At 43.3% G+C, this 20,589-nt stretch overlaps 1 protein-coding gene and 1 long non-coding RNA gene across 8 annotated transcripts in view; one reads left to right on the top strand and one right to left on the bottom strand.

The window, feature by feature from the left end:
* LOC116660672 overlaps window positions 1-20,589 on the top strand; it is a 449,791-nt gene that overhangs the window by 403,570 nt on the left and 25,632 nt on the right. For all 6 annotated transcript variants that reach the window (XR_004316275.1, XR_004316277.1, XR_004316264.1 and 3 more), the window contains one exon: window positions 17,751-17,858. This is a non-coding gene — a long non-coding RNA (uncharacterized LOC116660672). The remainder of the gene's footprint in view (window positions 1-17,750; window positions 17,859-20,589) is intronic.
* Window positions 10,869-20,589, bottom strand: part of NPR3 (natriuretic peptide receptor 3) — a 67,325-nt gene continuing 57,604 nt past the window's right edge. The window contains exons 6-8 of one of the 2 annotated variants that reach the window (XM_032470672.1): window positions 18,903-19,038; window positions 17,266-17,353; window positions 10,869-16,282 (exon numbers count right to left, since the gene is read on the bottom strand). In XM_032470672.1, coding sequence (XP_032326563.1) covers window positions 16,171-16,282; window positions 17,266-17,353; window positions 18,903-19,038 — 336 coding nt within the window. In that variant the 3' untranslated portion in view covers window positions 10,869-16,170. The remainder of the gene's footprint in view (window positions 16,283-17,265; window positions 17,354-18,902; window positions 19,039-20,589) is intronic. The other variant, XM_032470680.1, reaches the window with a different exon arrangement.

Genomic DNA, 20,589 nt, shown 5'->3' with positions numbered 1-20,589 from the left:
TCTTGATCAAAAAACTCAATATGTCACAGCTTCTTCAAATTTTGAAGATCATTTGAATCCCCATTGCCATTGAGAGCTGAACTGAGCAACTCAAGGTTGACTGATGGGATATTTTCAAAACATCCATAATTCCAGGGATCTTATGAAAAAATACAAGAAAGATATTGTCATCTCACACCCATTAGGGTGGCTACTGTCAAAAAAACAGAAAATAACAAGTGTTGGCAAGGATGTGGAGAAATTGGAACCCTTGTGCCCTATTGGTGAGAGTGTAAAATGGGCAGCTGCTATGGAAAATAGTACAGAGCTCCCTCAAAAAATTAAAAATAGAACTACCATGTGATCCAGCAATCCCACTTCTGTATATATAACCAAAAGAATTAAAAACAGAGTCTCAAAGAAATATCTGCTCATCCATGTTCATATCAGCATTATTGACAATAGCCAAGAGATAGAAACAACCCAGATATTCATTTGTAAATGAAAGTCAAAACAAAATGTGGTGTATACATGCAGTGGAATATTATTTAGCCTTAAAAGAAGAGAGAAATTCTGACACATACTAAAACATGGATGAACCTTGAGGACATTATGCTAAGTGAAGTAAGCCAGTCACAAAAAGACAAAAATACTGTATGATTCCATTTATATGAGGCATCTAGTAGTCAAATTCATAGACATAGAAAAAAGAATGGTGGTTGCCAGGGGGAAGGGAGAGTTGTCATTTAACAGGTATAGGGTTTCAGATTTGCAAGATTAAAATGTTCTGGAGATCTGTTTCACAATAATGTGAATATATTTCACAGTACTGAACTTTATACTTAAAAATGGCTAAGATGGTAAATTCTATGTTATGTGTTTTTTACCACCACCACCACAACAACAACAATAAAAAAAAAAAAGACATTGCCAGTTCCTTTACTGGCAATTAACTTCAGGAAAGTTTGGGTGAGAGACTTCCTCACAGATAACAGGAAGACGGATGGGGGAAAGAATACAGAGTTTTAAGGGGACAGGACTTGTCTCTGTTCCCAGTAGCTTGGGAACTGTTGAAGCTGCAGAGTGTAAATGAAGACAGAGCTGAGATAATAACCTCGGAATACAAAGGGATTGAAGAGGTTTATGCAAGACATCCTTTCTGCTCACTTTGGGTCTCCTCAATTCTGAATCTCTTGATGGATCTGCATCTTCTGATATCACAGACCCACCCACTCTGTCCTCCTTAGTCTCTGTACCACCTGAACTGTCCACACAGAATCTTCATATGATTTGCCTCTATCTGTGCTGGGAAGATGACTAAGAGAAAGTAGCACATCCTGGGGGCTAAAACACAAGCATGGATTGGGCATGGAGGGAGCCCTGGGGATCAGGTGAGCCACCTAAAGGTGGGTCCATGTGGTTCTTTAGTTCCCGGATGTAATGCAGACCACCCAGTACAGAAATTCGCCTCACTTCTAAGACTCCGATTCAGAGTTTCACCAACACCTGACGTTTTCTACCAAGGGTAAGAAAGGGCATCCATTGTTTATCTACAAAGCGGGTGGGGATTTGCCAGTTTACAGAAACCAGGATTTGGGTTTTAGCCACATAGGAACAGAGAATGAACCTTTCAGAGAAAATATGCCATGACTAGGTGTATCTCTAGGTGACCTTGGATGACGTCTAGCCTCCTGATCAGAACCAATGCCCAGATCTTTCTTCCCATGACAGTTCCTGAGGAAGAACATGATGAACTTTCTTCTGTGGTTCTTCTGGGTGTGTTTATGTCTATCAGAAGGCAGAGGACATTGAGGCTACTTAAGTGCAGTAAGAAAAATCCCTTGAGACCCTCAGAGTCCTCCAGCTCTGGAGAATTTAGTCACCTGTGAGCCTTTAGCTCCTCATCTTCTCACCCAGCTTCACAGAGTTCAGGGATCCATCTTCCATTCCTCCTGCCTGCCACACTCCAAGGTGCTAAGGGTCAAGAATCTACAGCCCAGAGGATCCTGAACCCAGAACCTACTTTGCCTTAAAATGAGCAGTCAAGCCTACAATGTTCTTTCTGAAAAAATTAAACAATTATTCCCTCTGAGGGAGGGAGCCTGTTTTAAAAGCCAAAAATGATGCGTTTCCTTTAACAAGTCTCCACAGTGACAACTTTGGTCACGGCCACCTCTAGTCTGGAACTAGCATCTGGGAGAAAAAGTGGAGGTCTCAGGAAACAGCACCAAACTGTCAGGTCAGGAAACCGGTAGGCACCTTGGAAGGAAAAAGGGAGCACACAGTCACGGTAAAAACAGAGCTCCTTATCGGCGGTGTTCGTTCTCCTCAAACAAGGTATTCCGTGTTTTCCTGAGAAGGTAAATAGGAGAAGGTTATGAGCCCTGAGATGACTCACTGAAACGCACCCAGAGTAGCTGTGTGTTCACCGGGAGACCCCCATTGGCATTGCAGGCTGTAAATTATGGTCATTCCTGAGAGGTAACAAGAGAGGTTCTGTCAGCTGTGCAATTACTTTGTTTTGGCAGGACACTTTGGAGTCAAGAAAACATTGGCTGGAGTTCAAGGCCAAGATTTTGGATCAGCTGCCACCATAATTTTTCAGAAATGTGATGACTGTTCCTCAAGAAATAGTTTCCTAAGTAGGCTGCAGGAATGTCTCCCGTACATGTTCGAATGGGATTTAAAGAATGAAGCCCTTGGGGACCTACTGGTACAACTGAGTTACCATGGGCTTGTCAAGCAAAGGGCAAGAAGTCCGGGTCACATCAGGAATCCTCCTCACCAAATGTACTCAAAGAATTAGAGAGCGATTTTCATTGAGACAGGCCATGCTGGGACTCTGTATCTTCTACATGGTATGTGAGAAGTGCAGGTAAAAACCCATCCAGGTTACGCAGGTAGATCTTCTCCAAGTTCTGTGTTACACTAACAGCGTAAGCTCCTATGCTTCTCCATATCCTGTTTGGATGTCATAGTAAAGAGGAGAATCATGGGAACATCTGGATTGCCCCCGACCTTCCAGAGGACCACGGGTGGACTCATTCTTTCTTGCCTATCACAGTCCTTCATTACACAGCAGAAGGCATCACTCATACTTTAAAAGTTCAGGGGATGATTGCAATTTGAATATCAAGTCTACAGGTTGGCATGAAGAATAGTCCCTACTATTTTTTCTTTAGCATAACATTGCATCTAGATGAACACTCTGTTAACACTGTATATTGTGCTTGTCAACAGAAACATTTACAATGTACCTGAGTTCCTAAGATAGAAAAGAAGATGAAGTCTGGGTGGTTGGAGGTTGGGTATAAAATTAAGAGTCGAACACAGAAATACCATTATGGGAAGCAGAGGTATGACGCCTTTGGAGGCGCTGAGTGCGCTTGGCAGTGAGGGGAGAGAGGAGAAGGCCAGTCCTTTGAGGCAGTGGCTGGGCCATAGAAATAGTAACCTGAAAATTAATTTATTACCAATTATTACATTCAGTTTATTGATTTTGTGGGAGTAAAATTGAGTATATTAAAAGTAAAAAACACTGTTTGCTCTATAAGAGATTTTACAAAGAAGGTAGTCAGCCTCTGAAAATTTATATAATTCACACAAATGGTTTCCAAGATGGGAGCTGATGCTGGATTTCTCATTCTGTTTAGGAGATTATATTCATTACTCTTGGGGAAACCTGTAAAAATTTCTCTGCTCTACTATGAATGTGCTTAGATAGTGTCTACATCACAAATAGAATATTTAAAATGTCACAAGAGATAGTGTTATACAAATGATACGGACTGAGATCTGACTTGGAAAGCCTACTAAATTTCAATTGTTTTGAATTGAATTTTTATTCTCTGTATTTTTTTATCACGTTTCCAGCCTTACCACGTGTGCCACGTGGTGTGTCGAGGTGGGTGTATGTCAGGAGAAGGTGCGGAGGTGGGTCTAAAAGGTTCAACAGCAAAGCTTCCAATGATCAGATTCCTATTGATTCTCATCCTTTTGTGTTGCTCTCTGCTTCCCATCCCCCCAGCTTGCAGTGCACACACAAACCTCACTAAAATACTGAGGGTTCTTGTGAGACAACAGCAATTTGGGAATACTAGCTGAAGCCGCAAAAAAAAAATTTCATATTGTAAGGATTTCTGTTACAGGAGTCACAATCTTTGATCTCTCAGGGGACCCTTAGGGCAGAGCTCTCTCCAGGGCTGTTTTTAAGATGGGAAGTTCATCCTAACATTCAAGATTCTTGTTAGGGTCTGTAGTGCCTTTCATCCAAAGGGCATTCGGCTTTTGAAGCCCTGGGTTCTAGACCTGAGTTGACTGTTTATCAGCTGTGAGATTTTGAATAGATAATTTAACTTCTCAGAACATCAATTTCCTTATCTGTGAAAGAGAGGTGTCACTGAGGGGTTGAGTTCTGAGTTCACCTGCTAGGAAGAAGGCCATGGTGGTCAGTGGTGTGCTGGTAAGCATTTGACAACCAGGTCTCTGGAGGGAACGTGCCACGATTTGTAATGTTTGCTGATTTCCATGGTGTAAATATTCGTACCAAGACCCACTGCAAGCTACCGGCGTCATGTCACTGAATGTGTAGCAAGCACCCCATTATTTTGTATTTCCGTACAGATACCTTACAGTTGGAGTAATAAAAGTAACCCCAAATGCATAAACAACGGTAAAATGTTGTAATTAGAAAGTGATGATTTGAGTTTTTATTCCCTTTGTTTTTAATAAAATTTATTTAGTAATAGTTTTTAAGAATGCCTTTGTTTACCAACCAGCGCATGAAGGTCCTGAAAATGTAATCAATTTTTCCCTCAGGCCAGCTCCAGCGCATCACCAGTGGTGTGGTTTCTTTAACATGAACCAGAGAATGGCAATTAATTCTTAAATAAAACCTAAGAAAGGCTTTGGGCCAAGGTTCACTTGAATGAGATAATATCGGATCTTGGATGGGTAGAAATGAGGATAAAACACAAAAATTGTCTACAGTGATGTGCAGGGTTTGGGCATCAGGAGCTATTCTTTTTTCTCTTAAGTCAAAGCAGCTAAGTTTAAAAAGGCTTAAAATAGAAGTGTCAGTGTGATGGTTTGGAAGTGGAGGTCTCTAACATGTTGTATTATTTTGCTGTCATTATTGTTATCATAATAAGCTGATAAGTGGTGATCTGTCTCACTCTAGTAGCTGCTTGTAAAGTAGCTAAAAGTTTGACATTGGAGACTGGTTTTGAGAAACAACTATGAAACATTTGGAGGAAAGAGCTTCAGCCTGAGATGTTTGTTCTGCCAACATTTTTGGTTTGAATATGACTTGTTAACCACTCAACTAGTCAGAATGTGAGCATTCTCTCAAAAGAGGACAAAGATAAACTGTTAGGAATCTGGGCTGGGACACAGGTTTTGGGTGGCCTTTAAAAGAATCAGCCAGCAGGAATTTACTCAGCAGATATCTCTAAGCCCCTGGAATACAAAAAGAGGGGAAGGCTGGCCCAGAAGACAAGAAATAGTCTCACGTTCACAGTGAATAAACAAGCAGACATAGTGTAATCCCATCAGACAACAGACAGTGTTTCTAGGCTGGTGGACTTCATGAATTTTAACCATTAGTTGCCAAACTTTTTATTTTGTCTAATAAAGACATTTAAAAAAAAATGCTGACTCTTATCACTACCATTTTATAATAGAAAAAGTATTTTCACAATTCAGACACAAAGTCACAAAGTTACAATCTCAGAAGAAGAGCCAGTGCTTTACATACTGAATCACCTCATGTTTATGAACACTTCCCTATTATTGTCCTAATTTTTCTTATTTCAGCTCAAACTGGTAAAACTCCCCAGATTGACACCGGTCTGCAGATGGTATGTGAGAACCTCAGAGCTGCAGTCCTAAATTCTGCTATAAGCACACAGTCATTTTCTTGTCATCGTGATTGATGTGTGCTAGGGCAGGAAGTGACAGGATTAAAGGCGAGAGGGTCTCTGAGGTCTTGTAGGCATACCTGGGACATTAGAACAACACTGAATGTGCCTCTGGTGGATTTCAAAGAGGAGGAGAGCTTGGTTTCTAGAACCAGATTTCCTACTTTCACACCTTGGTTCTGTCATTCCGTGGCTGGGGGTATGAGGACAAGTTGTATAAGTTCTCTGTGTCTCATGAGAGATGACCACAGTGCCAGCCTCACAGGGCTGCGGTGGGGACAGAGTGAGATTCAGGACCTAGAACAGCCTCTGGTAGAGGGTCCACACCACAGATGCAAGCTTTTGCAGTTGCTCTGTGCCAGGAACCTCCCACCCACCATCTTGGCATGCCCCAGCATCCTCACCTAGGAAATGAGGATAAGATTAGAAGGATGCATATCTAGCGCAAGGTCCATGCCAAGAGGACCCCATGGCCTCAGGGTGGGGCCAGACTCGATTACAGGAACCCAAGACCTTGAGGCACTAGGTAAGGCTGCCTTGTGAAAACAGTAAAAGCTCCCATTTATGAAGCTTCTGCTGAACCTTCAAAGTAGTTATTAGTCTCCTGATTGTACAAAGGAGGAAACTGAGGCTCAGAACAGCCTGTGGTTTGCTGAGGCCCCACAGCTAGTAAAGAGAAAAGCTGGAATTTAAGTTCTCGAGTCCTCTTTGTGGGAGGCCATTCAAGAATTTCCCAGTTTTAAGGAAAGTTCACAAAGCAGAAACATTTTGGAGTAAGTATTAACATTACAAAACTACATGGAGTCTCTTTGGGTAATAATTCCCCTGGTGCAGGAAATCGTTTATTTTGGAATCATTTCATACTTGACAAAGATGAGAAAGGAGGAGAAACAAATCCAAAGTGTCAGGGAATTATTTGAAGACCAGCAGCTTGGAAGTTACGATGGTAAAACTATAAGTAAGGTGGCAGTCGAAGAGAGGGCGTAAAGCTCCCCGGGATTGTCCAAGTAGCTGCACACGCAGTGCCTGCAAGTCCCAAAGCCCTAACGTCAGTGAGTGAAGAAAATGAGGTGTAAGAACATCCGGAATGTACGGGTCTGGCAAATTGGAGAACATCTGCCCCATCCCAAAACATTCAAATTCCTTTTCTTTTTTTCCCTCTCTGAGCACTGGCTGGCCAAACAAAACCCATCTGCAGACCACCCATTCATAACCCCTGAGACAATAAATGCCACAAAATAAGGTAGGGCCCATCAAGTGTGAGGCCAGACAGGGAAGCTTATAGAGGAGCTGGGATGTGAACTGCAGATAAAGGATGGACCCAATTAGAAGGCAAGGGTCTTCCAGGCAGGAGGAACAGCAGGAATAAAAGTTGCTGGCAAGAAAGTGCAGGGAATGTTTAGTGGATGACAAGTAAATCAATTTCAGTAAGGCAATTTCAGCACAATTTGACTGAACAAGGAGTAGCGAATAATAAGGCAAGAAAGCAAGACTGAGGGGGGAGGGCTGTGAACACGAGGCACAGAATACGGAGTCTGACCTTTGAGGAATAGGAATCTTTAAGGATTTGTTGAACAAGAGAGTAACCCTCCGCAGCAGTAGTTTAGGGAGACTGACGTGCAGTGGTGAGCAAAATGAGTTAAAAGGGAGAGCTTCGAAATAAGAAGAGTTAGGAGGCTGCTCCCTGCTAATCTGGGGTAAGGTGATAATGGCCTTGTTTGGTGGCAGTGAAAATGGAGAGGGAGAGATGGGCAGGCATCTGAATGGATGTGGAAGGTGATGAAAAGGGTGCAGGTCTACTGAGAGAGACTAAACGTGACCATAAGCCACCAGGCTAAGCAGTTTGGCAAAGTCGTCCTTAGAGCCAGCAGTCTGACTTCAAACCCCAGCTCTGTCACTTAGTAGCTGGGAAACCTTTGGCAAGTGCCTTGGCCTCTCTGTGCCTCCATTTACACACCTCTAAAAGAAGGATGACCACAGTCTGCTTCGTAGGGGTGACGTATGGGTAACTATGTATGGTTAAATAAATGAACACATTTAAGATGCTTAGTGCAGTCTTGGCTTGGGAAGCTCTCAGTAAATATTTACTGTGATGGAATTGAAATGGGAATGCGCTCTCACTCATTCTTCATTTTCCTTCTGAATAAAATGCTGAGAATAGTTATCAAGGCTAAGATACCAGGTGGCAAATTCTATTTAGATGCAGTCTAGCTGGATTTTTGCCTGAAAGCATAAAATGCCTTTGGTGGCACCCAAGACGGCTCTGGCTGGGGGAGCGCGGCTCTCCTGCACAGCTGGTGCTTCTCAAGCATTTGTGAACCCTCCACCCCTACCCCCACCCTCACCTCCACCCCCACCAGAGGGGGCCCAGCCCTGGAGGCTGCGCGAAGGGATGCGGAGGAGGTGACACAGCTGGAATGCAGCCTCCCAGATCTGCCTCGCCTGACCTTCTGCACCCGAGCAGGCTTTCCAGAAGGTCTCTGAGGCTGCTGGGCCCAGAGGCAGAAGCCCCATAAGCACCAGGGACTTCAAGGCTTGATGCGGTCATTTCCCACCAGCCCGCATGATGCCTGGTCTCTCGTGGCCCACTGTGGTAGCCGTGGAATAAGAGCCCCGTTTTGTCTACACTGGAAAATACCCCCATCCACTAGTGCACTAATGAGATGCCACTGTTGCATCTGGGACAAAATCCCAGCATCCTCAGGGCAGGCCTGGCTGAGGGCACCCCTGGTGGGAACAATGTCCTTTAGGATCCATGAGGCCCTTTATGTTGTGGGGACAGATGCGGATCTGAGGATCACAGCTGCTGGTTCAGCCGCCTGGGGGATGAGGTCCAGGGAGCGGTCCTCAGGGCCCTCTCAGCCAAGGGCAGAAAGCAGGAGGTGTGCGGCGGCTGTGACACGCTGGTCCAGCTGAGGCGCCTCCACTCTGAGGAGAAAACATATTTCAGTGAACCTGCTCACACCCTCTGAGAGCTTCACAGGCAACGTGGCCATCACTGTCCCCCTCCTGGCCCCTACCTGGACCCTTTGGGAGGGGAACAGTGTACAGAAAAGGGACCTCTTTCTCCCATAGTCTCTCATTTCATCCTCTAAGAGGGCAGGACTAGGTGTCATCAAGCCAAATTGTCTTGAAATCCTCAAAAATGGCCAACTGAGGGTTTTGTCTCCTTACCCAGAGAAACAGGAGAGTATGGTCGTCATTCCTTTGAATGCCTCACTATGTGCCAAGTCTGAAGTCCTCCCAGCAGCCTGATGAGCTTGGCACTTTGATTATCCCCATTTTCACACAGGCTGCAGAGCCGAAGTATCAGAGCCAGGCTCTAAACACCGGGAGTCCGGCTCCAGAGTGTCCTCACTTTGAATTGGCAACGAGGGGGCTTTAGCAGCTAATGATGGTCATGGATGCTCAAAGCCTGCAAAAGGAATTCTTTTTCTTGGTTCTAGTTTGGTGCTAATAGATGGTTTGTTAAAATGCTATTTTTGTAAAGACATGCAGTCATCGGCACCTCTCCCAGTTGTAGTTGCTGTTTAAGTCAACCTCAGAAGCCCATGATTTAGAGTGAGGGTGAGGGCGAGCTCCCCAGGGCTTTTTCAAGGACATACCCCCTGCCACTCTCCAGCCATGAGGCATCTTTGGCCTATTATGGGATGTTAGATCTTCATGAAGAAATTCAAAATGTGTAGGATGTGGAATGAAAAGATTCAGAGAGGCCATGGTCCCCAAAGTGGTGTGGGAAAGTCATGGAAATACTCTGTATTATGGAGTGAATGTTTGTGTGCCCTGCTAAAACTTGTATGTTGAAATCCGAACCCCCCATGTGGCTGTATTTGGAGCTGGGGCCTCTGAGGAAGTAAGAAAGGTTAGATGAGGTCATAAAGGTGGGGCCTTGTCATAGGATTAGTGTCCTTATAAGGAGAGACACGGAGAGAGAGTCGCTCCTCTCTTTCTCTCCCCTCCCCACACTCACACACACACACACACACACACACACTCACACACATACACACACACACGCACACACACACACACGCACACACACACTCACACACACACACACACACACACACACAGGAAAAGCCATGTGAGGACACAGGAAGAAGGCAGCCGTCTACAAGCCAGGAGGAAACCCTCACCAGGAAGCAAACCCTCCAAAACTGCGAGAAATAAATTTCTGCTGTGTAAGCCCCAGTCTGTGGTGTTTTGTTATAGCAGCCAAAGTGGACAGAGACACCCTGTGCTTTCTGGATGTTTCCTGGCCGCACCCCTCATTCTTGCCATGCCTGCCCACATCCTGCCCCCCGACCCCCACCCCCCAGCCCCCGAGTCAGCATCCTGCTGCAGAATCTTCTCAAACATGGGCATTCAGGGTGAGGGGCATTTGTGCTACCGGCAGGGGACCTCACCTTTGGTGGCAGCAGCAGCAGCAGGACCTGGGGCTCCTTGATCCAACCACAAGAATCGCTATGTGTTTCTTGGGCAGAAAATAAATCATAACTAACCTCCCAGAGGGTGAAGCAACTGTTAACAACGGGAGGCACCTGGAGATGCTCGAGGCTCTTGGCTTACTAAGCACGCTAGAATCTGAGGGGCTCTTTAGAATGACAAGACTGACTTAGGACCTCTTCAAAGGGGCAAGGAACAGAATATGCGCCAACGAGGCCAACGTGTGACTCCGTGCTGTTCACCAGCTGTAGAGACTCAGGGTGATAGCATTCAGGAAGACTTCATTTTTACCTGCCAATTCAAGGTTTGCTCTTCACTTTAATAATATATTCTTTTCTTAATTCTTCCAAGGTCCCTTTTCAGGGCAGAAATTCTTGAGTTCATTCAGGGGCATCATTCAAACAGCACAATTCATCACATTTGCCAATTGACCTTTTACTTAAACCGATCCTAGGCGAACAGAAAAGTCCTCAGAGAATATGGGTATGTGCAGTGTATGTTGGCTGAATTATAAACAGGAAAAGGTTTCTGTGGGATGTATTTTTTAATGAGAACACATTGTTACACTGTGAGCATGTGGCATTCTTGCTTAACAGAAACATTTACAAGAACACATACACATTTATATCCAAACACCAACTGAAGTAGGTATTTTAAATGACCAGTTTGCACCAGAAATAAAATATATTATACAAAACAGGGGTTATATCCACAGTCATTAATTCTCATTTTCTACACAAAACAATAATAAATTAAATCACATTATATGCAGATAGTTCTACTTACATTAGAATAATAAACTGTATGTATTTATGAAACTGTATGAAAAAGTGCGGCTTTTTCATTTACCTTTCTACCCGACTCGTGGGGGTGTTGTTTGTAAGTCCTCTATGGAAATTAACAATGAACAATATGGCCCAGAAAACAAGGACTGCAGAAGTAACCCCCCACAGTGTCTGTGCTGGGTCCTCTTGGATTCAATTATTCACCATGCACAGGGAACAAAGCTTGGATTCCCCAGGGGAAAAAAAAAAGGCCTGCAAACTGACAGCATCTCCAGGCTGTTAAGGGTACCTCACTTGTAAGGTACACCACACTGAACATTTTCAGATCTTGGCATTAATGATAAACAGGACATAACGGTCTCAAAAATCCGAATTTTCCTCTTTCTCATCCTTCTCTGCCCAGTCATTATGTGCTATGACAGCTACATTCTCCCAGCAGATAAAAACCACCTTGGTAGCCTATGTTGTGACTTACACTGGTGAATGGGCCCTTTATTCCTTGAGCATAGAAATTTCGGTCTTTAAGCACGTGAATCGAAGCAATGCAGCATTTTTGCTAGCTCTTAATTCTCCTTGTTCAAATACGTCCCCTAGGAGTCATCCCACATCTGATACATCAAAGAGCTATTATACCGTGGGTTTTTGCTTCTGAGACTCAGCTCCCATTGAAACCCTTTCGCTGCGTTAAAGTCGCCGAAAATGTGAACAGCAACAGCACCGGCTGGTTTAGAACTGCTTTGCCTTTGGTGTGAATAATATTAGTGGTTAATGAGAAATCTGAACAAACTCCAATCCAGCACCTTTTGAAAGTCATTTTAGTCCTGAAGTCTAGCTAGGGAAGAGACATCTCTGAGACCTACATGCTGAAAACCAAAGCCGGGTTTGTGGGAGCATATGCACGTCACAGGCCTGAATAGCCCCGGGAGCGGGTGGTCAAGTTAGGGAAGGGTTCTGATTAGAAGCCAGCTACATTCTTCCGGCCGGCGCCATTGTGTCTCCTCTCCCTGTGAGGAAGTAGGAGGTCCTATCCACAAGTTGCCACCTGTGAGGGCAAGATGCTGATCATCTTTGGAGCCATGATGGACAGCAGATGCAGGAGGGGAGGGAGGGGGTGGTAAAGATGGTGGCAGCTGGCAATGCTACCCTCTTTCTTTCGGAAGAGCTTGATCCTGATTCCTCTTGCTGAGTGTGTCCCAAGCTTCTTACTGAAGAGGAACTAAATTACTGGTTATTCTGTAGTTCTAAAATCAACTAAAAAGGAAACAGACCCTTCTGAACAGCACCATCTCATTCTCCATGCTTCCACACTGCATCTAAACATATTCCGTGTTTTTAAATCAGTTCACTTTTTTCCACTAAAGGAGAAATTCAGCTCATTTTCAGCTTCCTTACAAAGCACTGAACCACAGGGCATAACTAAACAAAACCCATGAAGCAGAGATCAGGGGACCTAGCTTTGCTTGGTGTTGGGCTTCATGGCTGCATCTGCTCAGAAAATGAGTGTTTTGTGTCCCAAGAAACATAGGTACATGTTCCTTTCAGTTTATAAACCCTCTTTTAATACTCATGGCATACTATTCCATTTGCTCTTCTACAGAGACTTCCACAGACAGCCACGGTATGCTCACTCACAGGAAGGTGGTGAGACCACTGGACCTACTCTGAACTCTTGTCTCTGTCTATATGGGGTCTATACAATGGCCTTAATCTCACTGCCAATGGCAAATCTTATGCTCCCCAAATCAGTGGCCCTGAAGAGGAAAGTGGTCCATTAGGGGCACAAAGGCTACCTTGAGGAAGTTAATGATCCCAGAAGCCTGTGAACAGGGAGAAGTTACTGACCATTCCAAAGCAGAAGTCTTTGAATTTAAGGAAGAGGAGAAAAGGAGGCATTATCTTTCCATACCCTTCCCCCCTCCCTCCATTAAAATATAGCTTCTGACGTGTAAAGAACCACGCCACGTCTGCGGTTCAGGAAAGGACATGCAGATGGTGCTTCTGAGAACTGTAATGTTTACAGGGATGTCCTCGTGGAAGCTTGGTCAGTCTGGGAGAAGACATACACTCTATATAGAAAGTCCTTCCTGGATAGATGTGATCATCTGGAGAAAGCTTTTATTTCTGAGTCCAGAAAAGAAAAAAACTCTAAGATGATGATGACCATAAAACCTATGCTTATTTTCAACACCAAGAGTAGACGCTATTTTGACCTCTATCAATGTCAGCCGATGTTTGGCCAGATGAGAAAATACTGATAAAGTGTCCCTTTTGAAATCTGAACACCCTGGAATTCAAGGTAATAATTTATAAACTGTTTTAAGAACTAAAGTCCTACTTCTTTTACTGTATGATATGAGGCTACTGGAGAAGGAGGAATGACTAGTTGTCAAAGATGTTAGCAGTTAGGAACTTAAATCTGAGTTATAATCTCCAGAAGTCTTAACCCAGGGTAACCTAGGGCCAAACACTTACACTTTGAGCAAAGGTTTCCCAATTTAAGGGAGTTTTCAAAACAATAGACTTTTGGTAACGCACATGAGGATTTCAGGGACGAGAGAATGGACAACAGACATGTAAATGAGCAATCAATCTGAGGACTCCTAGAATCGCTTTAAGATTGGAAGAACACAGCACCCAGGTATCAGAAACCTCAGGATTTGCTCTACCATTTTTAAAAGACTAAATTCTCACTAAAAATTTTTAAGATTTTTATCTGGGGATAGAATATTAAGTTTAGAACCATTCCTCTACCTTAAGTAGAAATAAAAGATACTTACTTTAAAGATGCTAACAAGCCCCTATATAAATTCTAGAAAGGTTAGAAATATTTATACCCAAAGACTGCAACCAAGGTAGAGTGTTTTTTCCCTGTAATAAGCACTTGGGCTCAAAATTTTAATTTTTTTTAAACAAACACAAGATAATAGAAGATGAATATCTCTAAATTATATGGAAAAATAAAAATGAGAGAGAAATAAGCTCTCAATTCATGAAAAGTAGATAGATGCAAACCTTTCATTCTGATTTCAACTGAGGAGTCCCGAGAGGTCACACGCTTTTCTTGCCTGGTTTTACTTCCCAAACTCTCTTCCTGGAGCAGAATTTCTGGAGCTGGCCTTCCTCGCCTTCTTTTTCCATCCTGTTTTGAATTCAGCACTTTTTCCTTTGCACCCAGCGTGGAGAACTACAACATAGTTCTTTCAGTGGCTTGTAGTTCATTCTTTTATCATGTTCTCCAGCTGCCTGCATTCCATTTTTAAACAATAGAGGGGAAATGTGCCTCACGCAGAAATAATCCATTCAGCTTGACTGGCTGAGATTGGAGTGAAGGAGACAGGCTCCTCCGGGAAAGTGAGCCCGGGCCAACTTTCCGGACACACCGCTCTCACCACCCTGCCTCCTCCTCCACCGGTATCTGTGCAGCCCCGACCTCCATCACTACCAAGGAATTGCTCCAATTCCTATATTCCCCTAGTTTCTTAAATTCCCCAATTTTCCTCCTAGAAATGGCCTTTTACTGACATGAAGATAACCTTTAAAACTATTTTCCAGATGCTTAAGATGTTACTGAGGAAAGATCCTAGTGACACCATTATAAGATGATCCACTGATCTGGCAACTTCCCATTCTTCCCTCACTGTCTACCTTCTCCACAAATTATCAATGAAGAGTGGCAACCTGAGTTTAAACCTATGTGCAGAGTACTGGGTGCAAAGTAGAGATTCAGTAAATACTTATTCAACTCTGTCCAAATTCTGCATACCCACCCCCCCATTACACGGGTTATTAGTGGATGACCGCCAAGCTCTGCCGAGTTCCCCGAAAGGGAACACAGTAGCTATTTCAATTCCCTCTTTTAACCAAAATCACCATTGTGAATTTTGGTACAATGTCATGATGCATTTGTTAAGTTGATTATTTCTATGCTTATTGTCAAGGTCTAACTCTCTTTAAAGTTCCTCTTAAGAAAAGAGGGCCGCCTCCTTTTATAAAGTCTGACTTAATTCTAATGTTTCATCCTTGATCTTGACACTCGCCGTTTGGCCAGAACTGGAAGGAGTCTATCTCTAAAATGACTTGCATATAAAACGGGTAAACTGATGTATTCCTGTAGAGTCTACAATCTAATACATTTCTAGGTCTCTGTAATTAAAGCGGCAATTAGTATTGGGCTGTGGCCAAGGGGAATAGGAAAGCAGGAAGAAAAAGAGAGGCATCTTTCATCACTATTGGTTTGTTGTACACTTTACCCATGCTTTTAAAATATAAGTGAAATTTAATCTCCAAAATGAAAAAATAGACACATTTTCTAATAGCAAAATATAAGATTAAAATACTTAAAAATAAAATGTTAGTGTGAAATAGGGCTTTTTTATATTTAAAAAAAAGAAACATTTTTGATTTGCTTTTCATGTGTAAGTCCTCTTATCTCATTAATAGTTACAACTTTCCAGAGTAGCTTTTATGAGACGCCGAAGGAGACAGGGAGGAAATCCTTTTTCAAGATACAAGGTCAGGACCCGAATGTATACACTGGACAGAGCAGTCCTCAACCTCAGATCCATCCACCAGTGCTGCAGAAAGGAATGCAGTATTTCCAACCTTGAGATTTTTCATTATATTTTCTTCTTCTTGGGGTTAAATTCTGTCCAAGAATATTCTGCTTGTAAAAATTATTGTATTCTAGCTATAAAACATTTCATTTAAGAAAAAATTTTATAGCCTTCTGTGAAATACCTCCCAAAGCCATCAAGATATGGGGACACCAGACTTTCAAGACATAAATCTAATCATATGCCCTTGAAACAGTATAAACATTGAACAGAGTGACGTTATAGTCTTATATTTGTTTGTCATGAGATGAAAGGCTGGGAGGCATATGCTGATTAACAATAGTTCCTGAGCTTCTAAAGAAATTTTACAACGAAATGACTAACTGCTTAAAAGAATGAGTTCTTCAAGAGCGCCCCTTCTGTTCCATTGATGTCTTTCATCCCATCTATCTCCTCAAAGAATCTCAAGCCAAAAGAATAGGCTGCCTTTTAAGCCACTGAAAAATGGGATCTGATGGAATCTTCCCGTAACTCCCGATGTTTTCCAACATGACTTTCTTCTTGCTGGTTTCGTCTCTCAATGGTTATTCTGTATTTCTTCCTGGGTAAAGGGAAAGTGAATGTAGTAATAAAACTTCATTTGGCTACAAAATAACTATGGTTTCTCTTACAAAGAATGACCTCAAGGGACATCTGGGTTTGGATTGATAAATGAGAAGTGACAGAATATGAAACCCTGGGCAGAGATTAAAGCAGTGTGCCCCAAGGCGTCATGCCCTCATTCAAGGAGGAAAATTAGCCTGCTTTCCCAGATGCCATAGAACAAGCCTTCCCCTTCTTCCCTGGGTGTCTTGTGGGTTAAGTCTTGTCTATTCTGCCACAGACGCTCTCCCCAACTCCCAGGATATGCCCTAGAACAGGAATACAATTGTTTCCACAAAGAGTTGCAGACACCCAGAGTTACATTTCCATTCAGAAATGAAAAAATCGCGGTCTAATGACTTAAGAATAAGCCACAAATTCAACCACCAAAGATTACAAAGGAATGGACAGCCCTCAAGAAGCAAAACTATCAGTATCTTGAACACACATAAATACTACAATTTTACAAGACTTGAGGCTTAACCACAGTAACTAAGCATTCTCAAATCCTGAGCACAGAGCAGCCTGAGAGCAGGGACTGCTCAGAGCCACTTCCTCCTCTACAGAAGGTGAACCCAGCACCTATTTCTGAATTGGAGGAAGCCTGAGAACAGGGAAGTTGACTTCCCCTTTGTCCAGATTCCTTCTCCACTTACACACACGGTGGGTGGTAGGAATCCGGGTCAGTATATTTGTGAGCAAACAATGGCAGTGGCTATGCGGCCACAGGGCGACGCAGCAGAAACCCCTGACCCCCTGCCTAGTGTGCCGCCCCGCTGACCACCAAACCCAGGGCCACCCCAGAGGAACGGCTTTGTTCTTTTCACCGCCATGCTTTTTGGGTAAGAGCAAGAGGCAAGCAAGTCACAAGGAGAGTGCCAAGGCAAGTGACAGAGGCAATTAAGGAGAGTGAATGTTAAAACTCTATAAAGCGGTCCTGACCTGAAGAAGTAGAAGGCCATTAGCAAGCCAGCTCCTAGTAAGGCCCCCACGACAATCCCTGTCACCGCTGATTCTTCTAGGCCACCTGCTTGAAAAAGAAACACAGACAATCTGAGTTCATTTTGAGAAACAGCTAGAAATGCCTCATTCTGACTTTTCATTCACTGAAAACTTTCATTCAATGGAAGATGTTTCTCAATTTCCCACTTGAGGCAAACTTTCCAATTTTCCTTTCTTTCTAAGAAACATTTTCTAGGGGATCCTGTTTGTAGGGGGTGGGAGTGGTTGAGGTTTCACTTTTTGGTCTTTGGTTTTGTTTTTTTTTTAAACCAAGGGCAAAGCTTAAAAAGCACTTAAGAAAGTACTAGATAAACAAACTGTTACAAGAAAGTGAGCACAATGGGAATAAAGCAGGGTCAAGGAGGATATGGGGAAAACTAGAAACTGAGGTTTTCAGATATATCCACACTCTCTTGTGTTTTCAGGCAGAGAAGACAACCGCGCAGACCATGGGACTGACCCAGCATCTCTCATTTTCACAGATGGATGGTGACACTTCAAAGTGCTGGAAGATTTGGTGAAAAATTCACTGGGTCAGTGTTCTATTGTTAGATGTTCTCTCACCAAAGGCAGAGTTTCATGTCAAAATGTCTTATATAGCTTTGTGAAAATGTGAGTAACAATTTGCAACAATCAAGTTCAGTTGTGTCCCAGTTATATAAAAATGAGAAGTAGCTAGCTTGTATAGGAAGAGTTTAGGATAAAGTCTTTCATGCATTATCATATTTAATCCTCAAAACAGTCCTAAGAGATAGATACATTTCTTTCATTTCACATATGAGAAGACTGAGGCTTAAAGAAGTGATGGAATGCTCCTGGGGCTCACAAAACCAGTAAGTGACAAGGGTGGGATTTCAAATCCAGGCCCAGTAACTCCAGAGACTGTGTTCTTAACATAGTTCTGCCACACTCCTTCCCGTAATTATCGCACATACATAAAGACCTCACAGTTTGAGGGCTGTTCCCACAACACAGGGAGCACACACACATGAGCTGAAGGCGACAACTGGCCTGAAAGGTCAAGGGCGACTCTCACTTTGCTCCCCCTCAATAGCTTATCAAGGGGTCTTTCCAAAGCAGTGACTTCCAACCATTTTCCTATTTGTAAGCTCCTTATCAGAACATCCTTTTGCTTCTATATTTATGACAAGGCTGCTCGTGAACAACAGATTTTACACTTATTTGCTAATTTGTAAATTTCTGGGTTTTTAAGGGACATTGTTCGGTTCTGAAGGGTAAGAGGATAAATACAAACTCTGAAACAAGAGATGAATGAGTGACATTTCATATCTGATCATTTAATTTTCCCTAGTAGGGTAAACTCAAATACTCCAAGGTTACAATAAGAGATGTAACAATAGGGAGAAGCCTTCCTACCGTTTTGGATAAGGGCAGAGGGGAAGAAGGACCTCGAAGCCGCTGATGAATGTGGATGCCAGTCTGTGAATTGTTCCGTGGGTTTTACACATCAGGAAAAGACACCTGAACTCTCAGAACATGAGCTCCTTGAAGAACACCTGTGTTACCCTGATACCACGGATGATGAAACCCAGATCCAATTAAGTCTCTAAACTTACATGATTTGCAAGGAGAGCTGTTTGTGTGCTCCACGATCCTGGTTTCATCTATTCTCAGTTTTAAAGGTCCCCAAGGATATTTGACGTTCGGCCGCATTTCAAAACGACCTTCTTTTCCAAAGTAATCACCAATAACCTATGTCGAAGCAAAAAAAAAAAAAAAAAAGAAAAGAACAGGAACAGAAAAAGAAAACAAATACACAAACTGAAAGGTCAAAGTGATTTGTTTCCAAAGGAGGCACAGGTGGGGCTCCCCTCTCCTTCACACGATTGTAAACAGTGTGTTTCTGAGGACTGTAGATCAAGATTTGCAGTTGCCAACGGTGCTCTGAAGGTGAGCCTAATTTAGGGAAAACTGGCTCCCCATGGCAGGGAAACTTCATACAGAAAGCAAGAATCTCGGAATTCAGGTCTTCTCCCCGTGCTCATCAGAGAGGGTGCTGCTCCACCCTTCTGCCGCTAGGTCAGCCATTTGTCAAGCCCAAGTGACTTTCAGGGACATGTGAGATCAGAACGAGTCTTATACTCAGGCTAAGCATATGTGCAGCCCACGCCACCCACTTAGCTTGGCCAATAATTCAAGCACTGAAGAGCATCTTTAGGAACTTCCCATTTCACCCTCCTCTGGAAGACTATTCCCCATCCTGACTTCCGGGCTTACACTCTCCTCCCTGATGAATTTACTTTAATTTCATCCCCACTTCCAGGCTGACCTCCTCAGTTGGTTCCCTTGGCCCCTGAAAAAATAATATTCTTTACGGCTCAGTGTGAGGTTCACCCACAGTTTCTGGTTTAAACGACTGTTTCATCAGCTACCGGAGCTCTGATCTAGAAGTATCTTCACACCCAGGCTCTCAGGCTTCAGTTCTGCTCCTGGGGGGCCTGTGACCTCCCCTCCCTACTCTCTCCTGAAGTGCCCAGCAAGCACTCACGGGCTATTTGATATCTGAGTAAAAGACTCCTAGATCATCACCAAAATCGAACAGTCACTGGCACGTCCTGAGCACTTGCCAAGTACTTGATGCACCTTCACTCCCGAATCCCCACAACAACCCCATCTAGCATAGACTATAACGATCCACCCTTAATAGAGGGGGAGACTCGCATATACATCAAATCCAGCCCATCAAAGTGTGAAAAAATCGTGCTTTAAATGTAGCAAGGGCCAGGTGCTGCTGGCTCGGCCCCTCCCACAGAGGCCAGGTATATGAGAATTAAGAGAAAAACAGCTAGTCCCTTGTGCCAGGACACATGAAATGTTACAGGAACATCAACCCTGGGTCGGAGCCATCAGAGAAGCACATGGGAAGTGCCATTATTGGACCTGAAACACTGCATATTTGTATAATCTTTATATATTTATCATGTAAAGTTTTGATAGTACTTCTCTCAGTTCCAACTTCTCTGATACTCACAAGAATCGTGTGAGATTGGCAAGGAAGAGATTATGGTTTCCTTATGACAGCCGAGGAAGCTGAGGCAGCGAGCTCACACCCCAGATAGTGTCGGAGACTCACTTTGTGTCCAGGGCACTGTCTTCTCTTCCTGATGCAATCCTGAAACTCCATCATCTTCTGAGATGCTAATGCATGTCCAGTTTGTAATCACCACCCGCCAAAAAAAATTTTTTTTTTTCAAATTTTAAGGGAGGAAATAAATACACAATTTCACTTTACATCTCTTATCC

Source organism: Camelus ferus, chromosome 3 (assembly GCF_009834535.1).
Source record: "Camelus ferus isolate YT-003-E chromosome 3, BCGSAC_Cfer_1.0, whole genome shotgun sequence".
NCBI classification, from domain to species: domain Eukaryota; kingdom Metazoa; phylum Chordata; class Mammalia; order Artiodactyla; family Camelidae; genus Camelus; species Camelus ferus.
Note: the sequence above shows the minus strand (reverse complement) of the source record. Positions and strands in the feature narration are given on the sequence as shown.